This window comes from Heterodontus francisci, chromosome 25, assembly GCF_036365525.1.
Source record: "Heterodontus francisci isolate sHetFra1 chromosome 25, sHetFra1.hap1, whole genome shotgun sequence".
In the NCBI taxonomy this organism is placed as follows: Eukaryota; Metazoa; Chordata; class Chondrichthyes; order Heterodontiformes; family Heterodontidae; genus Heterodontus; species Heterodontus francisci.
The window spans coordinates 75099493-75126947 of record NC_090395.1 but is presented as its reverse complement, the minus strand read 5'-3'; the positions used below and the strand labels follow the sequence as shown (position 1 = coordinate 75126947).

At 63.8% G+C, this 27455-nt stretch overlaps 1 protein-coding gene across 3 annotated transcripts in view; it reads left to right on the top strand.

The window, feature by feature from the left end:
* srgap2 (SLIT-ROBO Rho GTPase activating protein 2) overlaps positions 1–27455 on the top strand; it is a 213617-nt gene that overhangs the window by 132993 nt on the left and 53169 nt on the right. For all 3 annotated transcript variants that reach the window (XM_068057533.1, XM_068057534.1, XM_068057535.1), the window contains one exon: positions 5725–5826. In XM_068057533.1, the coding sequence (XP_067913634.1) occupies positions 5725–5826 (102 nt within the window). The remainder of the gene's footprint in view (positions 1–5724; positions 5827–27455) is intronic.

Sequence of the window (27455 nt, the reverse complement as noted above, 5' to 3'; positions counted from 1 at the left end):
ACCCCAGTGTTATACAGTGACAGACCTGTACCCACCAGTACTGTACCCCAGTGTTATACAGGGAAAGACCTGTCCCCACCAGTACTGTACCCCAGTGTTATACAGTGACAGACCTGTACCACCAGTACTGTACCCCAGTGTTATACAGTGACAGACCTGTACCCACCAGTACTGTACCCCAGTGTTATACAGTGACAGACCTGTACCCACCAGTACTGTACCCCAGTGTTATACAGGGAAAGACCTGTCCCCACCAGTACTGTACCCCAGTGTTATACAGTGACAGACCTGGACCACCAGTACTGCACCCCAGTGTTAGACAGTGAAAGACCTGTACCCACCAGTACTGTACCCCAGTGTTATACAGTGACAGACCTGTACCACCAGCACTGTACCCCAGTGATATACAGTGACAGACCTGTCCTCACCAGTACTGTGCCCCAGTGTTATACAGTGACAGACCTGTACCACCAGCACTGTACCCCAGTGTTATACAGTGACAGACCTGTACCACCAGCACTGTACCCCAGTGATATACAGTGACAGACCTGTCCTCACCAGTATGTGCCCCAGTGTTATACAGTGACAGACCTGTACCACCAGCACTGTACCCCAGTGTTATACAGTGACAGACCTGTACCACCAGCACTGTACCCCAATGATATACAGTGACAGACCTGTCCTCACCAGTACTGTGCCCCAGTGTTATACAGTGACAGACCTGTACCACCAGTACTGTACCCCAGTGTTATACAGTGACAGACCTGTACCACCAGCACTGTACCCCAGTGATATACAGTGACAGACCTGTCCTCACCAGTACTGTGCCCCAGTGTTATACAGTGACAGACCTGTACCACCAGCACTGTACCCCAGTGATATACAGTGACAGACCTGTCCTCACCAGTACTGTACCCCGGTGTTATACAGTGACAGACCTGTACCACCAGTACTGTACCCCAGTGTTATACAGTGACAGACCTGTACCACCAGCACTGTACCCCGGTGTTATACAGTGACAGACCTGTCCCCACCAGTACTGTACCCCAGTGTTATACAGTGACAGACCTGTCCCCACCAGTACTGTACCCCAGTGTTATACAGTGAAAGACCTGTCCCCACCAGTACTGTACCCCAGTGTTATACAGTGACAGACCTGTACCACCAGTACTGTACCCCAGTGTTATACCCCAGTGTTATACAGTGACAGACCTGTACCCACCAGTACTGTACCCCAGTGTTAGACAGTGAAAGACCTGTCCCCACCCGTACTGTACCTCAGTGTTATACAGTGACAGACCTGTCCCCACCAGTATTGTACCCCAGTGTGAGACAGTGACAGATCTGTACCCACCAGTACTGTACCCCAGTGTTATACAGTGAGAGACCTGTACCTACCAGTACTGTACCCCGGTGTTATACAGTGACAGACCTGTACCCACCAGTACTGTACCCCAGTGTTATACAGTGAGAGATCTGTACCCACCAGTACTGTACCCCAGTGTTATACAGTGACAGACCTGTCCCCACCAGTACTGTACCCCAGTGTTATACAGTGACAGACCTGTCCCCACCAGTACTGTACCCCAGTGTTATACAGTGACAGACCTGTCCCCCCCAGTACTGTACCCCAGTGTTATACAGTGAGACCTGTCCCCACCAATACTGTACCCCAGTGTTATACAGTGAAAGACCTGTCCCCACCAGTACTGTACCCCAGTGTTATACAGTGACAGACCTGTACCACCAGTACTGTACCCCAGTGTTATACAGTGACAGACCTGTACCCACCAGTACTGTACCCCAGTGTTAGACAGTGAAAGACCTGTCCCCACCCGTACTGTACCTCAGTGTTATACAGTGACAGACCTGTCCCCACCAGTATTGTACCCCAGTGTGAGACAGTGACAGATCTGTACCCACCAGTACTGTACCCCAGTGTTATACAGTGAGAGACCTGTACCTACCAGTACTGTACCCCGGTGTTATACAGTGACAGACCTGTACCCACCAGTACTGTACCCCAGTGTTATACAGTGAGAGATCTGTACCCACCAGTACTGTACCCCAGTGTTATACAGTGACAGACCTGTCCCCACCAGTACTGTACCCCAGTGTTATACAGTGACAGACCTGTCCCCACCAGTACTGTACCCCAGTGTTATACAGTGACAGACCTGTCCCCCCCAGTACTGTACCCCAGTGTTATACAGTGAGACCTGTCCCCACCAATACTGTACCCCAGTGTTATACAGGGACAGACCTGTCCCCACCAGTACTGTACCCCCAGTGTTATACAGTGAGACCTGTACCCACCAGTACTGTACCCCAGTGTTATCCAGTGAGAGATCTGTACTCACCAGTACTGTACCCCAGTGTTATACAGTGACAGACCTGTCCCCACCAGTACTGTACCCCAGTGTTATACAGTGACAGACCCGTACCCACCAGTACTGTACCCCAGTGTTATACAGTGACAGACCTGTACCCACCAGTACTGTACCCCAGTGTTATACACTGACAGACCCGTCCCCACCAGTACTGTGCCCCAGTGTTATACAGTGACAGACCTGTCCCCACCAGTACTGTACCCCAGTGTTATACAATGACAGACCTGTACCACCAGTACTGTACCCCAGTGTTATACAGTGACAGACCTGTCCCCACCAGTACTGTACCCCAGTGTTATACAGTGACAGACCTGTCCCCACCAGTACTGTACCCCAGTGTTATACAGTGACAGACCTGTACCCACCAGTACTGTACCCCAGTGTTATACACTGACAGACCCGTCCCCACCAGTACTGTGCCCCAGTGTTATACAGTGACAGACCTGTCCCCACCAGTACTGTATCCCAGTGTTATACAATGACAGACCTGTCCCCACCAGTACTGTACCCCGGTGTTATACAGTGACAGACCTGTCCCCACCAGTACTGTACCCCAGTGTTATACAGTGACAGACCTGTCCCCACCAGTACTGTACCCCAGTGTTATACAGTGACAGGCCTGTCCCCACCAGTACTGTACCCCAGTGTTATACAGTGACAGACCCGTCCCCACCAGTACTGTACCCCAGTGTTATACAATGACAGACCTGTACCACCAGTACTGTACCCCAGTGTTATACAGTGACAGACCTGTCCCCACCAGTACTGTACCCCAGTGTTATACAGTGACAGACCTGTCCCCACCAGTATGAGGATGATATGAAATGCTTGCAACAGGGCATAGATCGGCTATCAGAATGGGCAGACAAGTGGCAGATGGAATTTAATACAGAGAAGTGTGAGATGATGCATTTTGGCAGCAGGGTAGGGTGAGGCAATATAGAATTAATGACACAGTTCTAAAGTGTGTGCAGGAACAGAGGGACCTGGGGGTGTATGTATATTGACCTTTGAAGGTGGCAGGACATATTGAGAGAATGGTTAGCAAAGCATATGGGATCTTGGGCTTCATAAAAAGAGGCATTGAGTACAAAAACAGGAAAGTTATGCTGAACCTTTATAAAGCTCTGGTTAGGCCACAACTGGAGAATTGCATCCGGTTCTGGTCACCACCCTTTAGGAAGGATGTGAGGGTCCCTGAGAGGGTGCAGAGGAGATTTACCAGAATGATTCCAGAGATGAGGGATTTTAGCTGCAAGGTTAGATTGGAAAAACTGTGATTGTTCTCCTCAGAGCAAAGGAGATTGAGGGGAAATTTGATAGAGAGGTACAAATTTTGACAGGCTTAGATAAGTTAGACGAGGAAAAGCTATTCCCATTAACTGATGGTACTTGGACCCGGGGGCACATAGAAGATTTGACAAGAGATGCAGGGGGAATGTGAAGAAGAGCTTTTTTATACAGCGGGTGGTGATGACCAGGAGCTCGCTGCCCACAGGAGTACTGGAAGCAGAGAGAATCAATGATTTCAAAAGGAAATTGGATGGGTACTTGAAGGAAATAAACTTGCAGAGCTTCAGGGATTGAGTGAAGAAGTGGGACTGACTGGATTACTCCACAAGAGCCAGCATGGACTCGATGGGCTGAATGACTTCCTCCTGTGCCATAAATGACTCTGTGACTCTAATGTACCCCAGTATTCCACATGACAGACCTGTTCCCAATACTGTACCCCAGTGTTCCACATGACAGACCTGTTCCCACCAATACTGTACCCCAGTGTTGTACCGTGACAGACCTGTTCCCACCAATACTGTACCCCAGTGTTCCACATGACAGACCTGTTCCCACCAATACTGTACCCCAGTGTTGTACCGTGACAGACCTGTTCCCACCAATACTGTACCCCAGTGTTCCACGTGACAGACCTGTTCCCACCAATACTGTACCCCAGTGTTCCACGTGACAGACCTGTTCCCACCAATACTGTACCCCAGTGTTGTACCGTGACAGACCTGTTCCCACCAATACTGTACCCCAGTGTTCCACATGACAGACCTGTTCCCACCAATACTGTACCCCAGTGTTGTACCGTGACAGACCTGTTCCCACCAATACTGTACCCCAGTGTTCCACATGACAGACCTGTTCCCACCAATACTGTACCCCAGTGTTGTACCGTGACAGACCTGTTCCCACCAATACTGTACCCCAGTGTTCCACGTGACAGACCTGTTCCCACCAATACTGTACCCCAGTGTTCCACGTGACAGACCTGTTCCCACCAATACTGTACCCCAGTGTTGTACCGTGACAGACCTGTTCCCACCAATACTGTACCCCAGTGTTCCACGTGACAGACCTGTTCCCACCAATACTGTACCCCAGTGTTCCACGTGACAGACCTGTTCCCACCAATACTGTACCCCAGTGTTGTACCGTGACAGACCTGTTCCCACCAATACTGTACCCCAGTGTTCCACGTGACAGACCTGTTCCCACCAATACTGTACCCCAGTGTTCCACGTGACAGACCTGTTCCCACCAATACTGTACCCCAGTGTTGTACCGTGACAGACCTGTTCCCACCAATACTGTACCCCAGTGTTGTACCGTGACAGACCTGTTCCCACCAATACTGTACCCCAGTGTTCCACATGACAGACCTGTTCCCACTGATACTGTACCCCAGTGTTGGACTGTGACAGACAAAGACAAGAGCAGTAATATCATGGAACACCATCACTCCAGGTTTCCCTCCCAGTCACAGATCATACTGACTTGGAAATATATCAGCCATTCCTTCATCGTCACTGGGCCAATCCCCTGGAACACATGGACTGCAGTGGTTCAAGAAAAAGGCCCACCACCAGCACCTTCTCAGGGCAGCTAGTGACAGCGAGTAAATGTCAGCCTTTCCATGGCGCCGACATCCAGAGAATTATTTACAAATGAATCTACTGCGAAGTCTGTGTCGGTGCTGAATTGTGGGCGGTTTTTGTCAATGGAACTGGTTTAAACTGCTCCAATCACATTGTGCATGAGCCACACGGCCATCTAAGAGAGAAAGATTTCCATCTGAACATTGCTTTGGGTCCCACACTCCGAGGGGAATAGACAGTGTTTACACCATTACCACCACTGCTTACTATGTTCTCTCGATTCAACAAATACATTCTCTGTAGCAATCTTCTGTGTTGAACTTAAGTCTGACATGTTTTCACTGCTTTAGCTGTAAATCATTCGGAATTTGCTTCTTGTTCCCTAGCTGTGGTTGTGTGTGCATCTCTGCCCTGCCTCCTTCCCCTTACAACATGATGTTTGTGTTCTGCAGGTCTCACACCTGTGCGTCCAGCAGCCGATGCAGGGAGAATTAGTTCTACGGTGCCAACAACTCCAGTCCAGACTGGCTACTCTGAAGATCGAGAATGAGGAGGTGAGTCCCTCCGGGTCGCTGCTCTCCAACAGCAGATCAGCTGTCTCAGGGCTGCAATGGTTCCTGCAGCGGGTCCAACTCAGTACATTGAAGGCAGCTCCCTGTGGCTCAATGGGGTTATGCACCAAACCAGATGACCCTGACTCCGAGGGACAGTCACTGTGTTGGCTGAAATCAATGAATCAATTCTGAGCTGGTTTGTTAACTGGCGGAGGATGCATTCTGCTACTTTACTCCAGTGATATTGCAAATTTCCCCTTCTATTTTTTTTTTATTTTATTTTATTTAGAGATACAGCACTGAAACAGGCCCTTCGACCCACCGAGTCTGTGCCGACCATCAACCACCCATTTATACTAATCCTACACTAATCCCATATTCCTTCCACATCCCCACCTGTCCCTATATTTCCCTACCACCTACCTAAACTAGGGGCAATTTATAATGGCCAATTCACCTGTCAACCTGCAAATCTTTGGCATGTGGGAGGAAACCGGAGCACCCGGAGGAAACCCACGCAGACACAGGGAGAACTTGCAACCTCCACACAGGCAGAATTGAACCCGGGTCGCTGGAGCTGTGAGGCTGCGGCGCTAACCACTGCGACACTGAACCTGTGCTTCCTGACATGTGTTTGATGTTCTCACTTTATATCAGTGTCTCTGTGTCATGCAATTTTCGATGAGCAAAATAATGACACGGAATCAACCTTTTCCATTCCACATTGTAACTTTCTATTCCTCACAAAGGTCACTCACCTTCTCTCAAGGCTGAAGAGTCTGACTTTTTCTAACCTTTTCATTTTGCTTCATTCCTCTGACACGGGAAATATAGAGCCAGGAGGAGGCCGTTCAGTCCCTCGAGACTGTTCCAGGTCGTGGCTGATCGAATTCCCAGTTCCATTTACTTAACCTTAGCTCCATATCCCTTAATCCCCTTACCCAACAAAAATCTGTCAATCTCAGTAATGAATATTTCACTGACTCCAGTATCAGAGACTTCTAGGGAAGAGAATTCCAGATTTCTAATCCCCACACTGTGGAAAAAAATGTTTCCTGATTTCACTCCTAAAAGCCTAGCATTAATTTGAAGATTATGTCTCTCATTCTAGCCACCAGAGGCAATAGTTTAACTGCATTTAAATATCACCCATCCCAGCAGTCAGATCACCCTCAATCTTCTCTACCAGTGGTGTCCAACCTTTTTGCGTGAGGTGCCACATTACAATTTGAGCAAATTTTGGAAAGAAAAAGGCATCAGAAATGGAGCATACTGGGTAAAAAAATAATTACTAACCTCTTTTTTCCAACAGTTCCCCCCTTCGCCCACCATGCACCAGGAGCGGAAACACACTGCCACTCGGCGAGACCCCGCGCTCGTAATCGTGCATCACCTCCCTCCACCACTGTCTGTGTGCACAACCCCCCCCCCCCTCACTGTCTCTGCGTTCTCTCCCCCCCCCCACTGTCTGTGCGTTCTCTCCCCCCCCCCCACTGTCTCTGCGTTCTCCCCCCCCCCCCCCACTGTCTCTGCGTTCTCTCCCCCCCCCCACTGTCTGTGCGTTCTCTCCCCCCCCACTGTCCCTGCGTTCTCCCCCCCCCCCCCCACTGTCTGTGCGTTCTCTCCCCCCCCCACTGTCCCTGCGTTCTCCCCCCCCCCCTCACTGTCTCTGCGTTCTCTCCACCCCCCCCTCACTGTCTCTGCGTTCTCTCCCCCCCCCCACTGTCTCTGCGTTCTCTCCCCCCCCCCACTGTCTGTGCGTTCTCTCCCCCCCCCACTGTCTGTGCGTTCTCCCCCCCCCCCCCCACTGTCTCTGCGTTCTCTCCCCCCCCCCACTGTCTGTGCGTTCTCTCCCCCCCCACTGTCCCTGCGTTCTCCCCCCCCCCCCCCCACTGTCTGTGCGTTCTCTCCCCCCCCCCCACTGTCCCTGCGTTCTCCCCCCCCCCTCACTGTCTCTGCGTTCTCTCCCCCCCCCCCTCACTGTCTCTGCGTTCTCTCCCCCCCCCCACTGTCTCTGCGTTCTCTCCCCCCCCCCACTGTCTGTGCGTTCTCTCCCCCCCCCACAGTCTGTGCGTTCTCTCCCCCCCCCACAGTCTCTGCGTTCTCCCCCCCCCTCACTGTCTCTGCGTTCTCTCCCCCCCCCCCCCACTGTCTCTGCGTTCTCTCCCCCCCCCCACTGTCTGTGCGTTCTCTCCCCCCCCCACAGTCTCTGCGTTCTCCCCCCCCCCCACAGTCTCTGCGTTCTCCCCCCCCCCCCACTGTCTCTGCGTTCTCTCCCCCCCCCCCCCACTGTCTCTGCGTTCTCTCCCCCCCCCCCCCCACTGTCTGTGCATTCTCTCCCCCCCCCCCCCACTGTCTGTGCGTTCTCCCCCCCCCCCCCACTGTCTGTGCGTTCTCTCCCCCCCCCCACTGTCTGTGCGTTCTCTCCCCCCCCCCCACTGTCTGTGCATTCTCTTCCCCCCCCCCCCACTGTCTGTGCGTTCTCTCCCCCCCCCCCACTGTCTGTGCGTTCTCTCCCCCCCCCCCACTGTCTGTGCATTCTCTTCCCCCCCCCCCCCACTGTCTGTGCGTTCTCTCCCCCCCCCCCACTGTCTGTGCATTCTCTTCCCCCCCCCCCCACTGTCTGTGCGTTCTCTCCCCCCCCCCACTGTCTGTGCGTTCTCTCCCCCCCCCCCCACTGTCTGTGCATTCTCTTCCCCCCCCCCCCACTGTCTGTGCATTCTCTTCCCCCCCCCCCCACTGTCTGTGCGTTCTCTCCCCCCCCCCCACTGTCTGTGCGTTCTCTCCCCCCCCCCCCCACTGTCTGTGCGTTCTCCCCCCCCCCCCACTGTCTGTGCGTTCTCCCCCCCCCCCCACTGTCTCTGCGTTCTCTCCCCCCCCCCCCACTGTCTGTGCGTTCTCTCCCCCCCCCCCCCCACTGTCTGTGCGTTCTCTCCCCCCCCCCCCACTGTCTGTGCGTTCTCTCCCCCCCCCCCCCACTGTCTGTGCGTTCTCTCCCCCCCCCCCACTGTCTGTGCGTTCTCTCCCCCCCCCCCCCCCACTGTCTGTGCGTTCTCTCCCCCCCCCCCCCACTGTCTGTGCGTTCTCTCCCCCCCCCCCCACTGTCTGTGCGTTCTCTCCCCCCCCCCCCCCACTGTCTGTGCGTTCTCTCCCCCCCCCCCCCACTGTCTGTGCATTCTCTTCCCCCCCCCCCACTGTTTGTGCGTTCTCTCCCCCCCCCCCCACTGTCTGTGCGTTCTCTCCCCCGCCCCCCCCACTGTCTGTGCGTTCTCTTCCCCCCCCCCCACTGTTTGTGCGTTCTCTCCCCCCCCCCCCACTGTCTATGCGTTCTCTCCCCCCCCCCCCACTGTCTGTGCGTTCTCTCCCCCCACCCCCACTGTCTATGCGTTCTCTCCCCCCCCCCCACTGTCTCTGCGTTCCCCCCCCCCCCACTGTCTCTGCGTTCTCCCCCCCCCCACTGTCTCTGCGTTCTCCCCCCCCCCCCCCCACTGTCTCTGCGTTCTCTCCCCCCCCCCCCCACTGTCTGTGCGTTCTCTCCCCCCCCCCCCACTGTCTCTGCGTTCTCCCCCCCCCCCACTGTCTCTGCGTTCTCTCCCCCCCCCCCCCACTGTCTCTGCGTTCTCTCCCCCCCCCCCACTGTCTCTGCGTTCTCTCCCCCCCCCCCACTGTCTCTGCGTTCTCTCCCCCCCCCACTTTCTGTGCGTTCTCCCCCCCCCCACTGTCTCTGCGTTCTCTCCCCCCCCACTGTCTGTGCGTTCTCCCCCCCCCCCCCACTGTCTCTGCGTTCTCTCCCCCCCCCACTGTCTGTGCGTTCTCTCCCCCCCCCCACTGTCTCTGCGTTCTCCCCCCCCCCCACTGTCTCTGCGTTCTCTCCCCCCCCCCACTGTCTGTGCGTTCTCTCCCCCCCCCACTGTCTGTGCGTTCTCTCCCCCCCCCCCCACTGTCTCTGCGTTCTCTCCCCCCCCCCACTGTCTGTGCGTTCTCTCCCCCCCCCACTGTCTGTGCGTTCTCTCCCCCCCCCCCACTGTCTATGCGTTCTCTCCCCCCCCCCCACTGTCTCTGCGTTCCCCCCCCCCCACTGTCTGTGCGTTCTCCCCCCCCCCCCCCACTGTCTCTGCGTTCTCTCCCCCCCCCCCCCACTGTCTGTGCGTTCTCTCCCCCCCCCCCCACTGTCTCTGCGTTCTCCCCCCCCCCCACTGTCTCTGCGTTCTCCCCCCCCCCCACTGTCTCTGCGTTCTCTCCCCCCCCCCCACTGTCTCTGCGTTCTCTCCCCCCCCCACTGTCTCTGCGTTCTCTCCCCCCCCCACTTTCTGTGCGTTCTCCCCCCCCCCCCACTGTCTCTGCGTTCTCCCCCCCCCCACAGTCTGTGCGTTCTCCCCCCCCCCAATGTCTGTGCGTACTCCCCCCCCCCACTGTCTGTGCGTTCTCCCCCCCCCCCAATGTCTGTGCGTACTCCCCCCCCCCACTGTCTGTGCGTTCTCCCCCCCCCCAATGTCTGTGCGTTCTCCCCCCCCCCACTGTCTCTGCGTTCTCTCCCCCCCCCACTGTCTGTGCGTTCTCTCCCCCCCCCCACTGTCTCTGCGTTCTCCCCCCCCCCCACTGTCTCTGCGTTCTCTCCCCCCCCCCACTGTCTGTGCGTTCTCTCCCCCCCCACTGTCTCTGCGTTCTCCCCCCCCCCACTGTCTCTGCGTTCTCCCCCCCCCCACTGTCTCTGCGTTCTCCCCCCCCCCACTGTCTGTGCGTTCTCCCCCCCCCCCCACTGTCTCTGCGTTCTCTCCCCCCCCCACTGTCTGTGCGTTCTCTCCCCCCCCCACTGTCTGTGCGTTCTCCCCCCCCCCCACTGTCTCTGCGTTCTCCCCCCCCCCCACTGTCTCTGCGTTCTCTCCCCCCCCCCACTGTCTGTGCGTTCTCCCCCCCCCCCACTGTCTGTGCGTTCTCCCCCCCCCCCACTGTCTGTGCGTTCTCCCCCCCCCCCCACTGTCTCTGCGTTCTCTCCCCCCCCCACTGTCTGTGCGTTCTCTCCCCCCCCCACTGTCTGTGCGTTCTCCCCCCCCCCCACTGTCTCTGCGTTCTCCCCCCCCCCCACTGTCTCTGCGTTCTCTCCCCCCCCCCACTGTCTGTGCGTTCTCCCCCCCCCCCACTGTCTGTGCGTTCTCCCCCCCCCCCACTGTCTGTGCGTTCTCTCCCCCCCCCACTGTCTGTGCGTTCTCTCCCCCCCCCCACTGTCTGTGCGTTCTCTCCCCCCCCCACTGTCTGTGCGTTCTCTCCCCCCCCCACTGTCTCTGCGTTCTCTCCCCCCCCCACTGTCTCTGCGTTCTCTCCCCCCCCCACTGTCTGTGCGTTCTCTCCCCCCCCCACTGTCTCTGCGTTCTCCCCCCCCCCCCCCACTGTCTGTGCGTTCTCTCCCCCCCCCACTGTCTGTGCGTTCTCTCCCCCCCCCACTGTCTCTGCGTTCTCTCCCCCCCCCACTGTCTGTGCGTTCTCCCCCCCCCCCACTGTCTGTGCGTTCTCCCCCCCCCCCCACTGTCTGTGCGTTCTCCCCCCCCCCCCACTGTCTGTGCGTTCTCTCCCCCCCCCACTGTCTGTGCGTTCTCCCCCCCCCCCACTGTCTGTGCGTTCTCTCCCGCCCCCACTGTCTCTGCGTTCTCCCCCCCCCCCACTGTCTGTGCGTTCTCCCCCCCCCCCCACTGTCTCTGCGTTCTCTCCCCCCCCCCACTGTCTGTGCGTTCTCCCCCCCCCCCACTGTCTGTGCGTTCTCCCCCCCCCCCACTGTCTGTGCGTTCTCTCCCCCCCCCCACTGTCTGTGCGTTCTCCCCCCCCCCCCACTGTCTGTGCGTTCTCCCCCCCCCCCCACTGTCTCTGCGTTCTCTCCCCCCCCCCCCACTGTCTGTGCGTTCTCTCCCCCCCCCACTGTCTCTGCGTTCTCTCCCCCCCCCCACTGTCTCTGCGTTCTCTCCCCCCCCCCACTGTCTCTGCGTTCTCTCCCCCCCCCACTGTCTGTGCGTTCTCTCCCCCCCCCACTGTCTGTGCGTTCTCTCCCCCCCCCACTGTCTGTGCGTTCTCTCCCCCCCCCACTGTCTGTGCGTTCTCCCCCCCCCCCCACTGTCTCTGCGTTCTCCCCCCCCCCCCACTGTCTGTGCGTTCTCTCCCCCCCCCCCGCACTGTCTCTGCGTTCTCTCCCCCCCCCACTGTCTGTGCGTTCTCCCCCCCCCCCCCACTGTCTCTGCGTTCTCTCCCCCCCCCCCCACTGTCTCTGCGTTCTCTCCCCCCCCCACTGTCTCTGCGTTCTCTCCCCCCCCCACTGTCTGTGCGTTCTCCCCCCCCCCCCACTGTCTCTGCGTTCTCTCCCCCCCCCACTGTCTCTGCGTTCTCTCCCCCCCCCACTGTCTGTGCGTTCTCTCCCCCCCCCCCCACTGTCTGTGCGTTCTCTCCCCCCCCCCCACTGTCTCTGCGTTCTCTCCCCCCCCCCACTGTCTCTGCGTTCTCTCCCCCCCCCACTGTCTCTGCGTTCTCTCCCCCCCCCCACTGTCTCTGCGTTCTCTCCCCCCCCCACTGTCTCTGCGTTCTCTCCCCCCCCCACTGTCTCTGCGTTCTCTCCCCCCCCCCACTGTCTCTGCGTTCTCTCCCCCCCCCACTGTCTCTGCGTTCTCTCCCCCCCCCCACTGTCTCTGCGTTCTCTCCCCCCCCCACTGTCTCTGCGTTCTCTCCCCCCCCCACTGTCTGTGCGTTCTCCCCCCCCCCCCACTGTCTCTGCGTTCTCTCCCCCCCCCACTGTCTGTGCGTTCTCTCCCCCCCCCCACTGTCTCTGCGTTCTCTCCCCCCCCCACTGTCTCTGCGTTCTCTCCCCCCCCCACTGTCTGTGCGTTCTCCCCCCCCCCCCACTGTCTCTGCGTTCTCTCTCCCCCCCCACTGTCTCTGCGTTCTCTCCCCCCCCCACTGTCTGTGCGTTCTCCCCCCCCCCCCACTGTCTCTGCGTTCTCCCCCCCCCCCCCCACTGTCTCTGCGTTCTCCCCCCCCCCCCCACTGTCTCTGCGTTCTCTCCCCCCCCCACTGTCTCTGCGTTCTCTCCCCCCCCCACTGTCTGTGCGTTCTCTCCCCCCCCCACTGTCTCTGCGTTCTCCCCCCCCCCCCACTGTCTCTGCGTTCTCTCCCCCCCCCACTGTCTCTGCGTTCTCTCCCCCCCCCACTGTCTCTGCGTTCTCCCCCCCCCCCACTGTCTCTGCGTTCTCCCCCCCCCCCCCCACTGTCTCTGCGTTCTCTCCCCCCCCCCACTGTCTCTGCGTTCTCCCCCCCCCCCACTGTCTCTGCGTTCTCTCCCCCCCCCACTGTCTCTGCGTTCTCCCCCCCCCCCACTGTCTCTGCGTTCTCCCCCCCCCCCACTGTCTCTGCGTTCTCCCCCCCCCCCACTGTCTCTGCGTTCTCCCCCCCCCCCACTGTCTCTGCGTTCTCCCCCCCCCCCCACTGTCTCTGCGTTCTCTCCCCCCCCCCACTGTCTCTGCGTTCTCTCCCCCCCCCCCACTGTCTCTGCGTTCTCCCCCCCCCCCACTGTCTCTGCGTTCTCCCCCCCCCCCCACTGTCTCTGCGTTCTCCCCCCCCCCCCACTGTCTCTGCGTTCTCTCCCCCCCCCACTGTCTCTGCGTTCTCCCCCCCCCCCACTGTCTGTGCGTTCTCTCCCCCCCCCCCACTGTCTGTGCGTTCTCCCCCACCCCCCCACTGTCTCTGCGTTCTCCCCCCCCCCCCACTGTCTCTGCGTTCTCCCCCCCCCCCCCACTGTCTGTGCGTTCTCTCCCCCCCCCCCCACTGTCTCTGCGTTCTCCCCCCCCCCCACTGTCTGTGCGTTCTCTCCCCTCCCCCCACTGTCTCTGCGTTCTCCCCCCCCCCCCACTGTCTCTGCGTTCTCCCCCCCCCCACTGTCTCTGCGTTCTCCCCCCCCCCCCCACTGTCTGTGCGTTCTCTCCCCCCCCCCCACTGTCTCTGCGTTCTCCCCCCCCCCCCCCACTGTCTGTGCGTTCTCTCCCCCCCCCCACTGTCTCTGCGTTCTCCCCCCCCCCACTGTCTCTGCGTTCTCCCCCCCCCCCCACTGTCTGTGCGTTCTCTCCCCCCCCCCCCCACTGTCTCTGCGTTCTCCCCCCCCCCCCACTGTCTGTGCGTTCTCCCCCCCCCCCCCACTGTCTGTGCGTTCTCTCCCCCCCCCCACTGTCTGTGCGTTCTCCCCCCCCCCCCCACTGTCTGTGCGTTCTCTCCCCCCCCCCACTGTCTGTGCGTTCTCTCCCCCCCCCCACTGTCTGTGCGTTCTCCCCCCCCCCCCCACTGTCTGTGCGTTCTCTCCCCCCCCCCACTGTCTGTGCGTTCTCCCCCCCCCCCCACTGTCTGTGCGTTCTCCCCCCCCCCCCCCACTGTCTCTGCGTTCTCCCCCCCCCCCCCACTGTCTCTGCATTCTCTCCCCCCCCCACTGTCTGTGCGTTCTCCCCCCCACCCCCACTGTCTGTGCGTTCTCTCCCCCCCCCCCACTGTCTGTGCGTTCTCCCCCCCCCCCCCACTGTCTGTGCGTTCTCTCCCCCCCCCCACTGTCTGTGCGTTCTCCCCCCCCCCCCCCACTGTCTGTGCGTTCTCTCCCCCCCCCACTGTCTCTGCGTTCTCCCCCCCCCACTGTCTGTGCGTTCTCTCCCCCCCCCCACTGTCTGTGCGTTCTCTCCCCCCCCCCCACTGTCTCTGCGTTCTCCCCCCCCCACTGTCTGTGCGTTCTCTCCCCCCCCCCACTGTCTCTGCGTTCTCCCCCCCCCCCCCACTGTCTCTGCGTTCTCTCCCCCCCCCACTGTGTCTGCGTTCTCCCCCCCCCACTGTCTGTGCGTTCTCTCCCCCCCCCCCACTGTCTGTGCGTTCTCTCCCCCCCCCCCCACTGTCTCTGCGTTCTCCCCCCCCCCACTGTCTGTGCGTTCTCCCCCCCCCCCCCACTGTCTGTGCGTTCTCCCCCCCCCCCCCCACTGTCTGTGCGTTCTCCCCCCCCCCCCCCACTGTCTGTGCGTTCTCCCCCCCCCCCCACTGTCTGTGCGTTCTCCCCCCCCCCCCCCACTGTCTGTGCGTTCTCTCCCCCCCCCCCACTGTCTGTGCGTTCTCTCCCCCCCCCCCCACTGTCTGTGCGTTCTCCCCCCCCCCCCCACTGTCTGTGCGTTCTCTCCCCCCCCCCACTGTCTGTGCGTTCTCCCCCCCCCCCCCACTGTCTGTGCGTTCTCTCCCCCCCCCCACTGTCTGTGCGTTCTCCCCCCCCCCCCCACTGTCTGTGCGTTCTCTCCCCCCCCCCACTGTCTGTGCGTTCTCCCCCCCCCCCCCACTGTCTGTGCGTTCTCTCCCCCCCCCCACTGTCTGTGCGTTCTCCCCCCCCCACCCCCACTGTCTGTGCGTTCTCTCCCCCCCCCCCACTGTCTGTGCGTTCTCCCCCCCCCCCCCCACTGTCTGTGCGTTCTCTCCCCCCCCCCACTGTCTGTGCGTTCTCCCCCCCCCCCCCCACTGTCTGTGCGTTCTCTCCCCCCCCCCACTGTCTGTGCGTTCTCTCCCCCACCCACTGTCTGTGCGTTCTCTCCCCCCCCCCACTGTCTGTGCGTTCTCTCCCCCCCCCACTGTCTGTGCGTTCTCTCCCCCCCCCCCCACTGTCTCTGCGTTCTCCCCCCCCCCACTGTCTGTGCGTTCTCTCCCCCCCCCCACTGTCTGTGCGTTCTCTCCCCCCCCCCCACTGTCTGTGCGTTCTCCCCCCCCCCCCACTGTCTGTGCGTTCTCTCCCCCCCCCCCCACTGTCTCTGCGTTCTCCCCCCCCCCCCCACTGTCTGTGCGTTCTCTCCCCCCCCCCCACTGTCTCTGCGTTCTCTCCCCCCCCCACTGTCTCTGCGTTCTCCCCCCCCCCCCCACTGTCTGTGCGTTCTCTCCCCCCCCCCCACTGTCTCTGCGTTCTCTCCCCCCCCCACTGTCTCTGCGTTCTCCCCCCCCCCCCACTGTCTCTGCGTTCTCTCCCCCCCCCCCCACTGTCTCTGCGTTCTCCCCCCCCCCCCCACTGTCTCTGCGTTCTCTCCCCCCCCCACTGTCTCTGCGTTCTCTCCCCCCCCCACTGTCTGTGCGTTCTCCCCCCCCCCCCCACTGTCTCTGCGTTCTCCCCCCCCCCCCACTGTCTCTGCGTTCTCCCCCCCCCCCCCACTGTCTGTGCGTTCTCCCCCCCCCCCCCACTGTCTGTGCGTTCTCCCCCCCCCCCCCACTGTCTCTGCGTTCTCTCCCCCCCCCCACTGTCTCTGCGTTCTCTCCCCCCCCCACTGTCTCTGCGTTCTCTCCCCCCCCCCACTGTCTCTGCGTTCTCCCCCCCCCCCACTGTCTCTGCGTTCTCTCCCCCCCCCCCCACTGTCTCTGCGTTCTCTCCCCCCCCCCCCACTGTCTCTGCGTTCTCTCCCCCCCCCCCACTGTCTCTGCGTTCTCTCCCCCCCCCACACTGTCTGTGCGTTCTCCCCCCCCCCCCACTGTCTGTGCGTTCTCTCCCCCCCCCCACTGTCTGTGCGTTCTCCCCCCCCCCCCCCCACTGTCTCTGCGTTCTCTCCCCCCCCCCACTGTCTCTGCTTTCTCTCCCCCCCCCACTGTCTGTGCGTTCTCTTCCCCCCCCCCCCACTGTCTCTGCGTTCTCTCCCCCCCCACTGTCTCTGCGTTCTCTCCCCCCCCCACTGTCTGTGCGTTCTCTCCCCCCCCCACTGTCTGTGCGTTCTCTCCCCCCCCCCACTGTCTGTGCGTTCTCTCCCCCCCCCCACTGTCTGTGCGTTCTCCCCCCCCACTGTCTGTGCGTTCTCTCCCCCCCCCCCACTGTCTGTGCGTTCTCCCCCCCCCCACTGTCTGTGCGTTCTCTCCCCCCCCCCCACTGTCTCTGCGTTCTCTCCCCCCCCCCCCCACTGTCTCTGCGTTCTCCCCCCCCCCCCACTGTCTCTGCGTTCTCCCCCCCCCCCACTGTCTCTGCGTTCTCTCCCCCCCCCCACAGTCTGTGCGTTCTCCCCCCCCCCCCACTGTCTCTGCGTTCTCTCCCCCCCCCACTGTCTCTGCGTTCTCCCCCCCCCCCCACTGTCTGTGCGTTCTCCCCCCCCCCCACTGTCTCTGCGTTCTCTCCCCCCCCCACTGTCTCTGCGTTCTCCCCCCCCCCCACTGTCTGTGCGTTCTCCCCCCCCCCCCCCACTGTCTCTGCGTTCTCCCCCCCCCCCCACTGTCTCTGCGTTCTCTCCCCCCCCCACTGTCTCTGCGTTCTCTCCCCCCCCCCACTGTCTGTGCGTTCTCTCCCCCCCCCACTGTCTGTGCGTTCTCCCCCCCCCCCCACTGTCTCTGCGTTCTCTCCCCCCCCCACTGTCTCTGCTTTCTCTCCCACACCCACTGTCTGTGCGTTCTCTCCCCCCCCCCACTGTCTGTGCGTTCTCTCCCCCCCCCCCACTGTCTGTGCGTTCTCCCCCCCCCCCCCACTGTCTGTGCGTTCTCTCCCCCCCCCCACTGTCTGTGCGTTCTCCCCCCCCCCCACTGTCTGTGCGTTCTCCCCCCCCCCCCACTGTCTCTGCGTTCTCCCCCCCCCCCACTGTCTCTGCGTTCTCTCCCCCCCCCCACTGTCTGTGCGTTCTCCCCCCCCCACTGTCTGTGCGTTCTCTCCCCCCCCCCCACTGTCTGTGCGTTCTCTCCCACACCCACTGTCTGTGCGTTCTCTCCCCCCCCCCACTGTCTGTGCGTTCTCTCCCCCCCCCCCACTGTCTGTGCGTTCTCCCCCCCCCACTGTCTGTGCGTTCTCTCCCCCCCCCCACTGTCTGTGCGTTCTCCCCCCCCCCCCACTGTCTGTGCGTTCTCTCCCCCCCCCCCACTGTCTCTGCGTTCTCTCCCCCCCCCCCCCACTGTCTCTGCGTTCTCCCCCCCCCCCACTGTCTCTGCGTTCTCCCCCCCCCCACTGTCTCTGCGTTCTCTCCCCCCCCCACTGTCTGTGCGTTCTCCCCCCCCCCCACTGTCTCTGCGTTCTCCCCCCCCCCCCACTGTCTCTGCGTTCTCTCCCCCCCACACTGTCTCTGCGTTCTCCCCCCCCCCCACTGTCTCTGCGTTCTCTCCCCCCCCCACTGTCTGTGCGTTCTCCCCCCCCCCCACTGTCTCTGCGTTCTCTCCCCCCCCCACTGTCTCTGCGTTCTCCCCCCCCCCCACTGTCTGTGCGTTCTCCCCCCCCCCCCCCACTGTCTGTGCGTTCTCCCCCCCCCCCCACTGTCTCTGCGTTCTCCCCCCCCCCCACTGTCTGTGCGTTCTCTCCCCCCCCCCACACTGTCTCTGCGTTCTCTCCCCCCCCCCCCCACTGTCTCTGCGTTCTCTCCCCCCCCCCCCACTGTCTCTGCGTTCTCTCCCCCCCCCACACTGTCTGTGCGTTCGTCCCCCTCCCCCCACTGTCTGTGCGTTCTCTCCCCCCCCCCACTGTCTGTGCGTTCTCCCCCCCCCCCCCCACTGTCTCTGCGTTCTCTCCCCCCCCCACTGTCTGTGCGTTCTCTTCCCCCCCCCCCACTGTCTCTGCGTTCTCTCCCCCCCCCACTGTCTGTGCGTTCTCTCCCCCCCCCACTGTCTGTGCGTTCTCTCCCCCCCCCCACTGTCTGTGCGTTCTCCCCCCCCCCCCACTGTCTCTGCGTTCTCTCCCCCCCCCACTGTCTCTGCGTTCTCTCCCCCCCCCACTGTCTGTGCGTTCTCTCCCCCCCCCCACTGTCTGTGCGTTCTCCCCCCCCCCCACTGTCTCTGCGTTCTCCCCCCCCCCACTGTCTCTGCGTTCTCTCCCCCCCCCACTGTCTGTGCGTTCTCTCCCCCCCCCCACTGTCTCTGCGTTCTCCCCCCCCCACTGTCTGTGCGTTCTCTCCCCCCCCCCCCACTGTCTGTGCGTTCTCTCCCCCCCCCCCACTGTCTGTGCGTTCTCTCCCCCCCCCCCCCCACTGTCTGTGCGTTCTCTCCCCCCCCCCACTGTCTCTGCATTCTCCCCCCCCCCACTGTCTCTGCGTTCTCTCCCCCCCCCCACTGTGTCTGCGTTCTCCCCCCCCCACTGTCTCTGCGTTCTCCCCCCCCCCCCCCACTGTCTGTGCGTTCTCCCCCGCCCCCCACTGTCTGTGCGTTCTCCCCCCCCCCCCACTGTCTGTGCGTTCTCCCCCCCCCCCCACTGTCTGTGCGTTCTCCCCCCCCCCCCACTGTCTGTGCGTTCTCCCCCCCCCCACTGTCTGTGCGTTCTCCCCCCCCCCACTGTCTGTGCGTTCTCCCCCCCCCCCCCACTGTCTGTGCGTTCTCCCCCCCCCCCACTGTCTCTGCGTTCTCCCCCCCCCCCACTGTCTCTGCAATCTCCCCCCCCCCCACTGTGTCTGCGTTCTCTCCCCCCCCCCCCACTGTCTGTGCGTTCTCTCCCCCCCCCCACTGTGTCTGCGTTCTCCCCCCCCCCACTGTCTCTGCATTCTCCCCCCCCCCACTGTGTCTGCGTTCTCACCCCCCCCCCCCACTGTGTCTGCGTTCTCTCCCCCCCCCCACTGTCTGTGCGTTCTCCCCCCCCCCCCCACTGTCTGTGCGTTCTCTCCCCCCCCCCACTGTCTGTGCGTTCTCTCCCCCCCCCCCACTGTCTGTGCGTTCTCCCCCCCCCCCCCCACTGTCTGTGCGTTCTCTCCCCCCCCCCCACTGTCTGTGCGTTCTCTCCCCCCCCCACTGTCTGTGCGTTCTCTCCCCCCCCCCCACTGTCTGTGCGTTCTCTCCCCCCCCCCACTGTCTGTGCGTTCTCCCCCCCCCCCCCACTGTCTGTGCGTTCTCTCCCCCCCCCCCCACTGTCTCTGCGTTCTCCCCCCCCCCCCCCACTGTCTGTGCGTTCTCTCCCCCCCCCCCACTGTCTCTGCGTTCTCTCCCCCCCCCACTGTCTCTGCGTTCTCCCCCCCCCCCCCACTGTCTGTGCGTTCTCTCCCCCCCCCCCACTGTCTCTGCGTTCTCTCCCCCCCCCACTGTCTCTGCGTTCTCCCCCCCCCCCCCACTGTCTCTGCGTTCTCTCCCCCCCCCCCACTGTCTCTGCGTTCTCCCCCCCCCCCACTGTCTCTGCGTTCTCTCCCCCCCCCCACTGTCTCTGCGTTCTCTCCCCCCCCCCACTGTCTGTGCGTTCTCCCCCCCCCCCCCCACTGTCTCTGCGTTCTCCCCCCCCCCCACTGTCTCTGCGTTCTCTCCCCCCCCCCCACTGTCTCTGCGTTCTCCCCCCCCCCCCACTGTCTCTGCGTTCTCTCCCCCCCCCCACTGTCTCTGCGTTCTCTCCCCCCCCCACTGTCTGTGCGTTCTCCCCCCCCCCCCACTGTCTGTGCGTTCTCCCCCCCCCCTCCCACTGTCTGTGCGTTCTCCCCCCCCCCCCCACTGTCTGTGCGTTCTCCCCCCCCCCCCCCACTGTCTCTGCGTTCTCTCCCCCCCCCACTGTCTCTGCGTTCTCTCCCCCCCCCACTGTCTCTGCGTTCTCTCCCCCCCCCCACTGTCTCTGCGTTCTCCCCCCCCCCCCCACTGTCTCTGCGTTCTCTCCCCCCCCCCCCACTGTCTCTGCGTTCTCTCCCCCCCCCCCCACTGTCTCTGCGTTCTCTCCCCCCCCCCCCACTGTCTCTGCGTTCTCTCCCCCCCCCACACTGTCTGTGCGTTCTCCCCCCCCCCCACTGTCTGTGCGTTCTCTCCCCCCCCCCCACTGTCTGTGCGTTCTCCCCCCCCCCCCCACTGTCTCTGCGTTCTCTCCCCCCCCCACTGTCTCTGCTTTCTCTCCCCCCCCCACTGTCTGTGCGTTCTCTTCCCCCCCCCCCCACTGTCTCTGCGTTCTCTCCCCCCCCCACTGTCTGTGCGTTCTCTCCCCCCCCACTGTCTGTGCGTTCTCTCCCCCCCCCCACTGTCTGTGCGTTCTCTCCCCCCCCCCCCACTGTCTGTGCGTTCTCCCCCCCCCCCCACTGTCTGTGCGTTCTCTCCCCCCCCCCCACTGTCTCTGCGTTCTCTCCCCCCCCCCCCCCACTGTCTCTGCGTTCTCCCCCCCCCCCCCACTGTTTCTGCGTTCTCCCCCCCCCCCCACTGTCTGTGCGTTCTCCCCCCCCCCCACTGTCTCTGCGTTCTCTCCCCCCCCCCACAGTCTGTGCGTTCTCCCCCCCCCCCCCACTGTCTCTGCGTTCTCTCCCCCCCCCCACTGTCTCTGCGTTCTCCCCCCCCCCCCACTGTCTGTGCGTTCTCCCCCCCCCCCACTGTCTCTGCGTTCTCTCCCCCCCCCCACTGTCTCTGCGTTCTCCCCCCCCCCCCACTGTCTGTGCGTTCTCCCCCCCCCCCCCCACTGTCTCTGCGTTCTCCCCCCCCCCCACTGTCTCTGCGTTCTCCCCCCCCCCCACTGTCTGTGCGTTCTCCCCCCCCCCCCCCACTGTCTCTGCGTTCTCCCCCCCCCCCACTGTCTCTGCGTTCTCTCCCCCCCCCACTGTCTCTGCGTTCTCCCCCCCCCCCACTGTCTGTGCGTTCTCCCCCCCCCCCCACTGTCTCTGCGTTCTCTCCCCCCCCCACTGTCTCTGCTTTCTCTCCCCCCCCCACTGTCTGTGCGTTCTCTTCCCCCCCCCCCACTGTCTCTGCGTTCTCTCCCACACCCACTGTCTGTGCGTTCTCTCCCCCCCCCCACTGTCTGTGCGTTCTCTCCCCCCCCCCCCACTGTCTGTGCGTTCTCCCCCCCCCCCCCACTGTCTGTGCGTTCTCTCCCCCCCCCCACTGTCTGTGCGTTCTCCCCCCCCCCCACTGTCTCTGCGTTCTCCCCCCCCCCCACTGTCTCTGCGTTCTCTCCCCCCCCCCACTGTCTGTGCGTTCTCCCCCCCCACTGTCTGTGCGTTCTCTCCCCCCCCCCCACTGTCTGTGCGTTCTCTCCCACACCCACTGTCTGTGCGTTCTCTCCCCCCCCCCACTGTCTGTGCGTTCTCTCCCCCCCCCCCACTGTCTGTGCGTTCTCCCCCCCCACTGTCTGTGCGTTCTTTCCCCCCCCCACTGTCTGTGCGTTCTCCCCCCCCCCCCACTGTCTGTGCGTTCTCTCCCCCCCCCCCCACTGTCTCTGCGTTCTCCCCCCCCCCCCACTGTCTCTGCGTTCTCCCCCCCCCCACTGTCTCTGCGTTCTCTCCCCCCCCCACTGTCTGTGCGTTCTCCCCCCCCCCACTGTCTATGCGTTCTCTCCCCCCCCCCACTGTCTCTGCGTTCTCTCCCCCCCCCACTGTCTCTGCGTTCTCCCCCCCCCCCACTGTCTCTGCGTTCTCTCCCCCCCCCACTGTCTGTGCGTTCTCCCCCCCCCCACTGTCTCTGCGTTCTCTCCCCCCCCCACTGTCTCTGCGTTCTCCCCCCCCCCCACTGTCTGTGCGTTCTCCCCCCCCCCCCACTGTCTGTGCGTTCTCCCCCCCCCCCCCACTGTCTCTGCGTTCTCCCCCCCCCCCACTGTCTCTGCGTTCTCTCCCCCCCCCACACTGTCTCTGCGTTCTCTCCCCCCCCCCCACTGTCTCTGCGTTCTCTCCCCCCCCCCCCCACTGTCTCTGCGTTCTCTCTCCCCCCCCCACACTGTCTGTGCGTTCTCCCCCCTCCCCCCACTGTCTGTGCGTTCTCTCCCCCCCCCCCACTGTCTGTGCGTTCTCCCCCCCCCCCCCCCCCACTGTCTGTGCGTTCTCTCCCCCCCCCACTGTCTGTGCGTTCTCTCCCCCCCCCACTGTCTGTGCGTTCTCCCCCCCCCCCCACTGTCTCTGCGTTCTCTCCCCCCCCCACTGTCTCTGCGTTCTCTCCCCCCCCCCACTGTCTGTGCGTTCTCTCCCCCCCCCCACTGTCTGTGCGTTCTCCCCCCCCCCCCACTGTCTCTGCGTTCTCCCCCCCCCCACTGTCTCTGCGTTCTCCCCCCCCCCACTGTCTCTGCGTTCTCTCCCCCCCCCCACTGTCTGTGCGTTCTCTCCCCCCCCCACTGTCTCTGCGTTCTCCCCCCCCCACTGTCTGTGCGTTCTCTCCCCCCCCCCCCCACTGTCTGTGCGTTCTCTCCCCCCCCCCCCCACTGTCTGTGCGTTCTCTCCCCCCCCCCCCCCACTGTCTGTGCGTTCTCTCCCCCCCCCCACTGTCTCTGCATTCTCCCCCCCCCCACTGTCTCTGCGTTCTCTCCCCCCCCCCCCACTGTGTCTGCGTTCTCCCCCCCCCCACTGTCTCTGCGTTCTCCCCCCCCCCCCCACTGTCTGTGCGTTCTCCCCCCCCCCCCCACTGTCTGTGCGTTCTCCCCCCCCCCCCCCCACTGTCTGTGCGTTCTCCCCCCCCCCCCACTGTCTGTGCGTTCTCCCCCCCCCCCCACTGTCTGTGCGTTCTCCCCCCCCCCCCCACTGTCTGTGCGTTCTCCCCCCCCCCCACTGTCTGTGCGTTCTCCCCCCCCCCCCACTGTCTGTGCGTTCTCCCCCCCCCCCACTGTCTCTGCGTTCTCCCCCCCCCCCACTGTCTCTGCAATCTCCCCCCCCCCCCACTGTGTCTGCGTTCTCTCCCCCCCCCCCACTGTCTGTGCGTTCTCTCCCCCCCCCCACTGTGTCTGCGTTCTCCCCCCCCCACTGTCTCTGCATTCTCCCCCCCCCCACTGTGTCTGCGTTCTCACCCCCCCCCCCACTGTGTCTGCGTTCTCTCCCCCCTCCCCCACTGTGTCTGCGTTCTCACCCCCCCCCCCCCACTGTCTGTGCGCTCTCTCCCCCCCCCCACTGTCTGTGCGTTCTCTCCCCCCCCCACTGTCTCTGCATTCTCCCCCCCCCCCACTGTCTCTGCATTCTCCCCCCCCCCCACTGTGTCTGCGTTCTCCTCACCACCCCCCTCCCACTGTCTCTGCGTTCTCTCCCCCCCCCCCACTGTCTGTGCGTTCTCTCCCCCCCCCCCACTGTCTCTGCGTTCTCTCCCCCCCCCCCCCACTGTCTGTGCGTTCTCTCCCCCCCCCCACTGTCTCTGCGTTCTCCCCCCCCCACTGTCTCTGCGTTCTCTCCCCCCCCCACTGTCTGTGCGTTCTCCCCCCCCCCCACTGTCTCTGCGTTCTCTCCCCCCCCCCCACTGTCTGTGCGTTCTCTCCCCCCCCCCCACTGTCTCTGCGTTCTCCCCCCCCCCCACTGTCTCTGCGTTCTCCCCCCCCCCCACTGTGTCTGCGTTCTCCTCACCACCCCCCCCCCACTGTCTCTGCGTTCTCTCCCCCCCCCCCACTGTCTGTGCGTTCTCTCCCCCCCCCCCCACTGTCTCTGCGTTCTCTCCCCCCCCCCCACTGTCTGTGCGTTCTCTCCCCCCCCCCCACTGTCTCTGCGTTCTCCCCCCCCCCCACTGTCTCTGCGTTCTCTCCCCCCCCCACTGTCTGTGCGTTCTCCCCCCCCCCCCCACTGTCTCTGCGTTCTCTCCCCCCCCCCCACTGTCTGTGCGTTCTCTCCCCCCCCCCCCACTGTCTCTGCGTTCTCCCCCCCCCCCACTGTCTCTGCGTTCTCTCCCCCCCCCACTGTCTGTGCGTTCTCCCCCCCCCCCCCCCACTGTCTCTGCGTTCTCTCCCCCCCCCACTGTCTGTGCGTTCTCCCCCCCCCCCCCCACTGTCTCTGCGTTCTCTCCCCCCCCCACTGTCTGTGCGTTCTCCCCCCCCCCCCACTGTCTGTGCGTTCTCCCCCCCCCCCCCACTGTCTGTGCGTTCTCTCCCCCCCCCCCCCCCACTGTCTCTGCGTTCTCTCCCCCCCCCCACACTGTCTCTGCGTTCTCTCCCCCCCCCCCACTGTCTCTGCGTTCTCTCCCCCCCCCCCCCCACTGTCTCTGCGTTCTCTCCCCCCCCCACACTGTCTGTGCGTTCTCCCCCCTCCCCCCACTGTCTGTGCGTTCTCTCCCCCCCCCCCACTGTCTGTGCGTTCTCCCCCCCCCCCCCCCACTGTCTCTGCGTTCTCTCCCCCCCCCACACTGTCTGTGCGTTCTCCCCCCTCCCCCCACTGTCTGTGCGTTCTCTCCCCCCCCCCACTGTCTGTGCGTTCTCTCCCCCCCCCCCCACTGTCTCTGCGTTCTCTCCCCCCCCCACTGTCTCTGCGTTCTCTCCCCCCCCCACTGTCTGTGCGTTCTCTTCTCCCCCCCCCACTGTCTGTGCGTTCTCTCCCCCCCCCACTGTCTGTGCGTTCTCTCCCCCCCCCACTGTCTGTGCGTTCTCCCCCCCCCCCCACTGTCTCTGCGTTCTCTCCCCCCCCCCACTGTCTGTGCGTTCTCTCCCCCCCCCCACTGTCTGTGCGTTCTCCCCCCCCCCCACTGTCTCTGCGTTCTCCCCCCCCCCCACTGTCTCTGCGTTCTCCCCCCCCCCACTGTCTCTGCGTTCTCTCCCCCCCCCACTGTCTGTGCGTTCTCTCCCCCCCCCACTGTCTCTGCGTTCTCCCCCCCCCACTGTCTGTGCGTTCTCTCCCCCCCCCCCCACTGTCTGTGCGTTCTCTCCCCCCCCCCCCCACTGTCTGTGCGTTCTCTCCCCCCCCCCCCCACTGTCTGTGCGTTCTCTCCCCCCCCCCACTGTCTCTGCATTCTCCCCCCCCCCACTGTCTCTGCGTTCTCTCCCCCCCCCCCCACTGTGTCTGCGTTCTCCCCCCCCCCACTGTCTCTGCGTTCTCCCCCCCCCCCCCACTGTCTGTGCGTTCTCCCCCCCCCCCCCACTGTCTGTGCGTTCTCCCCCCCCCCCCACTGTCTGTGCGTTCTCCCCCCCCCCACTGTCTGTGCGTTCTCCCCCCCCCCCACTGTCTGTGCGTTCTCCCCCCCCCCCCACTGTCTGTGCGTTCTCCCCCCCCCCCACTGTCTCTGCGTTCTCCCCCCCCCCCACTGTCTCTGCAATCTCCCCCCCCCCCACACTGTCTCTGCGTTCTCCCCCCCCCCCCCACTGTCTCTGCGTTCTCCCCCCCCCCCCACTGTCTCTGCAATCTCCCCCCCCCCCCACTGTGTCTGCGTTCTCTCCCCCCCCCCCACTGTCTGTGCGTTCTCTCCCCCCCCCCACTGTGTCTGCGTTCTCCCCCCCCCACTGTCTCTGCATTCTCCCCCCCCCCACTGTGTCTGCGTTCTCACCCCCCCCCCACTGTGTCTGCGTTCTCTCCCCCCTCCCCCACTGTGTCTGCGTTCTCACCCCCCCCCCCCCACTGTCTGTGCGCTCTCTCCCCCCCCCACTGTCTGTGCGTTCTCCCCCCCCCCCACTGTCTCTGCATTCTCCCCCCCCCCCACTGTCTCTGCATTCTCCCCCCCCCCCCACTGTGTCTGCGTTCTCCTCACCACCCCCCCCCCACTGTCTCTGCGTTCTCTCCCCCCCCCCCCACTGTCTGTGCGTTCTCTCCCCCCCCCCCACTGTCTCTGCGTTCTCTCCCCCCCCCCCCACTGTCTGTGCGTTCTCTCCCCCCCCCCACTGTCTCTGCGTTCTCCCCCCCCCCACTGTCTCTGCGTTCTCTCCCCCCCCCACTGTCTGTGCGTTCTCCCCCCCCCCCCACTGTCTCTGCGTTCTCTCCCCCCCCCCCACTGTCTGTGCGTTCTCTCCCCCCCCCCCACTGTCTCTGCGTTCTCCCCCCCCCCCACTGTCTCTGCGTTCTCCCCCCCCCCCACTGTGTCTGCGTTCTCCTCACCACCCCCCCCCCCACTGTCTCTGCGTTCTCTCCCCCCCCCCCACTGTCTGTGCGTTCTCTCCCCCCCCCCCCACTGTCTCTGCGTTCTCTCCCCCCCCCCCACTGTCTGTGCGTTCTCTCCCCCCCCACCTGTCTGTGCGTCTCTCCCCCCCCCCACTGTCTCTGCGTTCTCCCCCCCCCCACTGTCTCTGCGTTCTCTCCCCCCCCCACTGTCTGTGCGTTCTCCCCCCCCCCCCCACTGTCTCTGCGTTCTCTCCCCCCCCCCCACTGTCTGTGCGTTCTCTCCCCCCCCCCCCACTGTCTCTGCGTTCTCCCCCCCCCCACTGTCTCTGCGTTCTCTCCCCCCCCCACTGTCTGTGCGTTCTCCCCCCCCCCCCCCCACTGTCTCTGCGTTCTCTCCCCCCCCCACTGTCTGTGCGTTCTCCCCCCCCCCCCCACTGTCTCTGCGTTCTCTCCCCCCCCCACTGTCTGTGCGTTCTCCCCCCCCCCACTGTCTGTGCGTTCTCCCCCCCCCCCCCACTGTCTGTGCGTTCTCTCCCCCCCCCCCCCACACTGTCTCTGCGTTCTCTCCCCCCCCCACTGTCTGTGCGTTCTCCCCCCCCCCCCCACTGTCTGTGCGTTCTCTCTCCCCCCCCACTGTCTGTGCGTTCTCTCCCCCCCCCCCACTGTCTGTGCGTTCTCTCCCCCCCCCACACTTCTCTGCGTTCTCTCCCCCCCCCACACTGTCTCTGCGTTCTCTCCCCCCCCCCACACTGTCTCTGCGTTCTCCCCCCCCCCCCCACTGTCTCTGCGTTCTCCCCCCCCCCCACTGTCTCTGCGTTCTCTCCCCCCCCCACTGTCTGTGCGTTCTCTCCCCCCCCCACACTGTCTCTGCGTTCTCCCCCCCCCCCACTGTCTGTGCGTTCTCTCTCCCCCCCCCACTGTCTGTGCGTTCTCTCCCCCCCCCACTGTCTCTGCGTTCTCTCCCCCCCCCACTGTCTCTGCGTTCTCTCCCCCCCCCACTGTCTA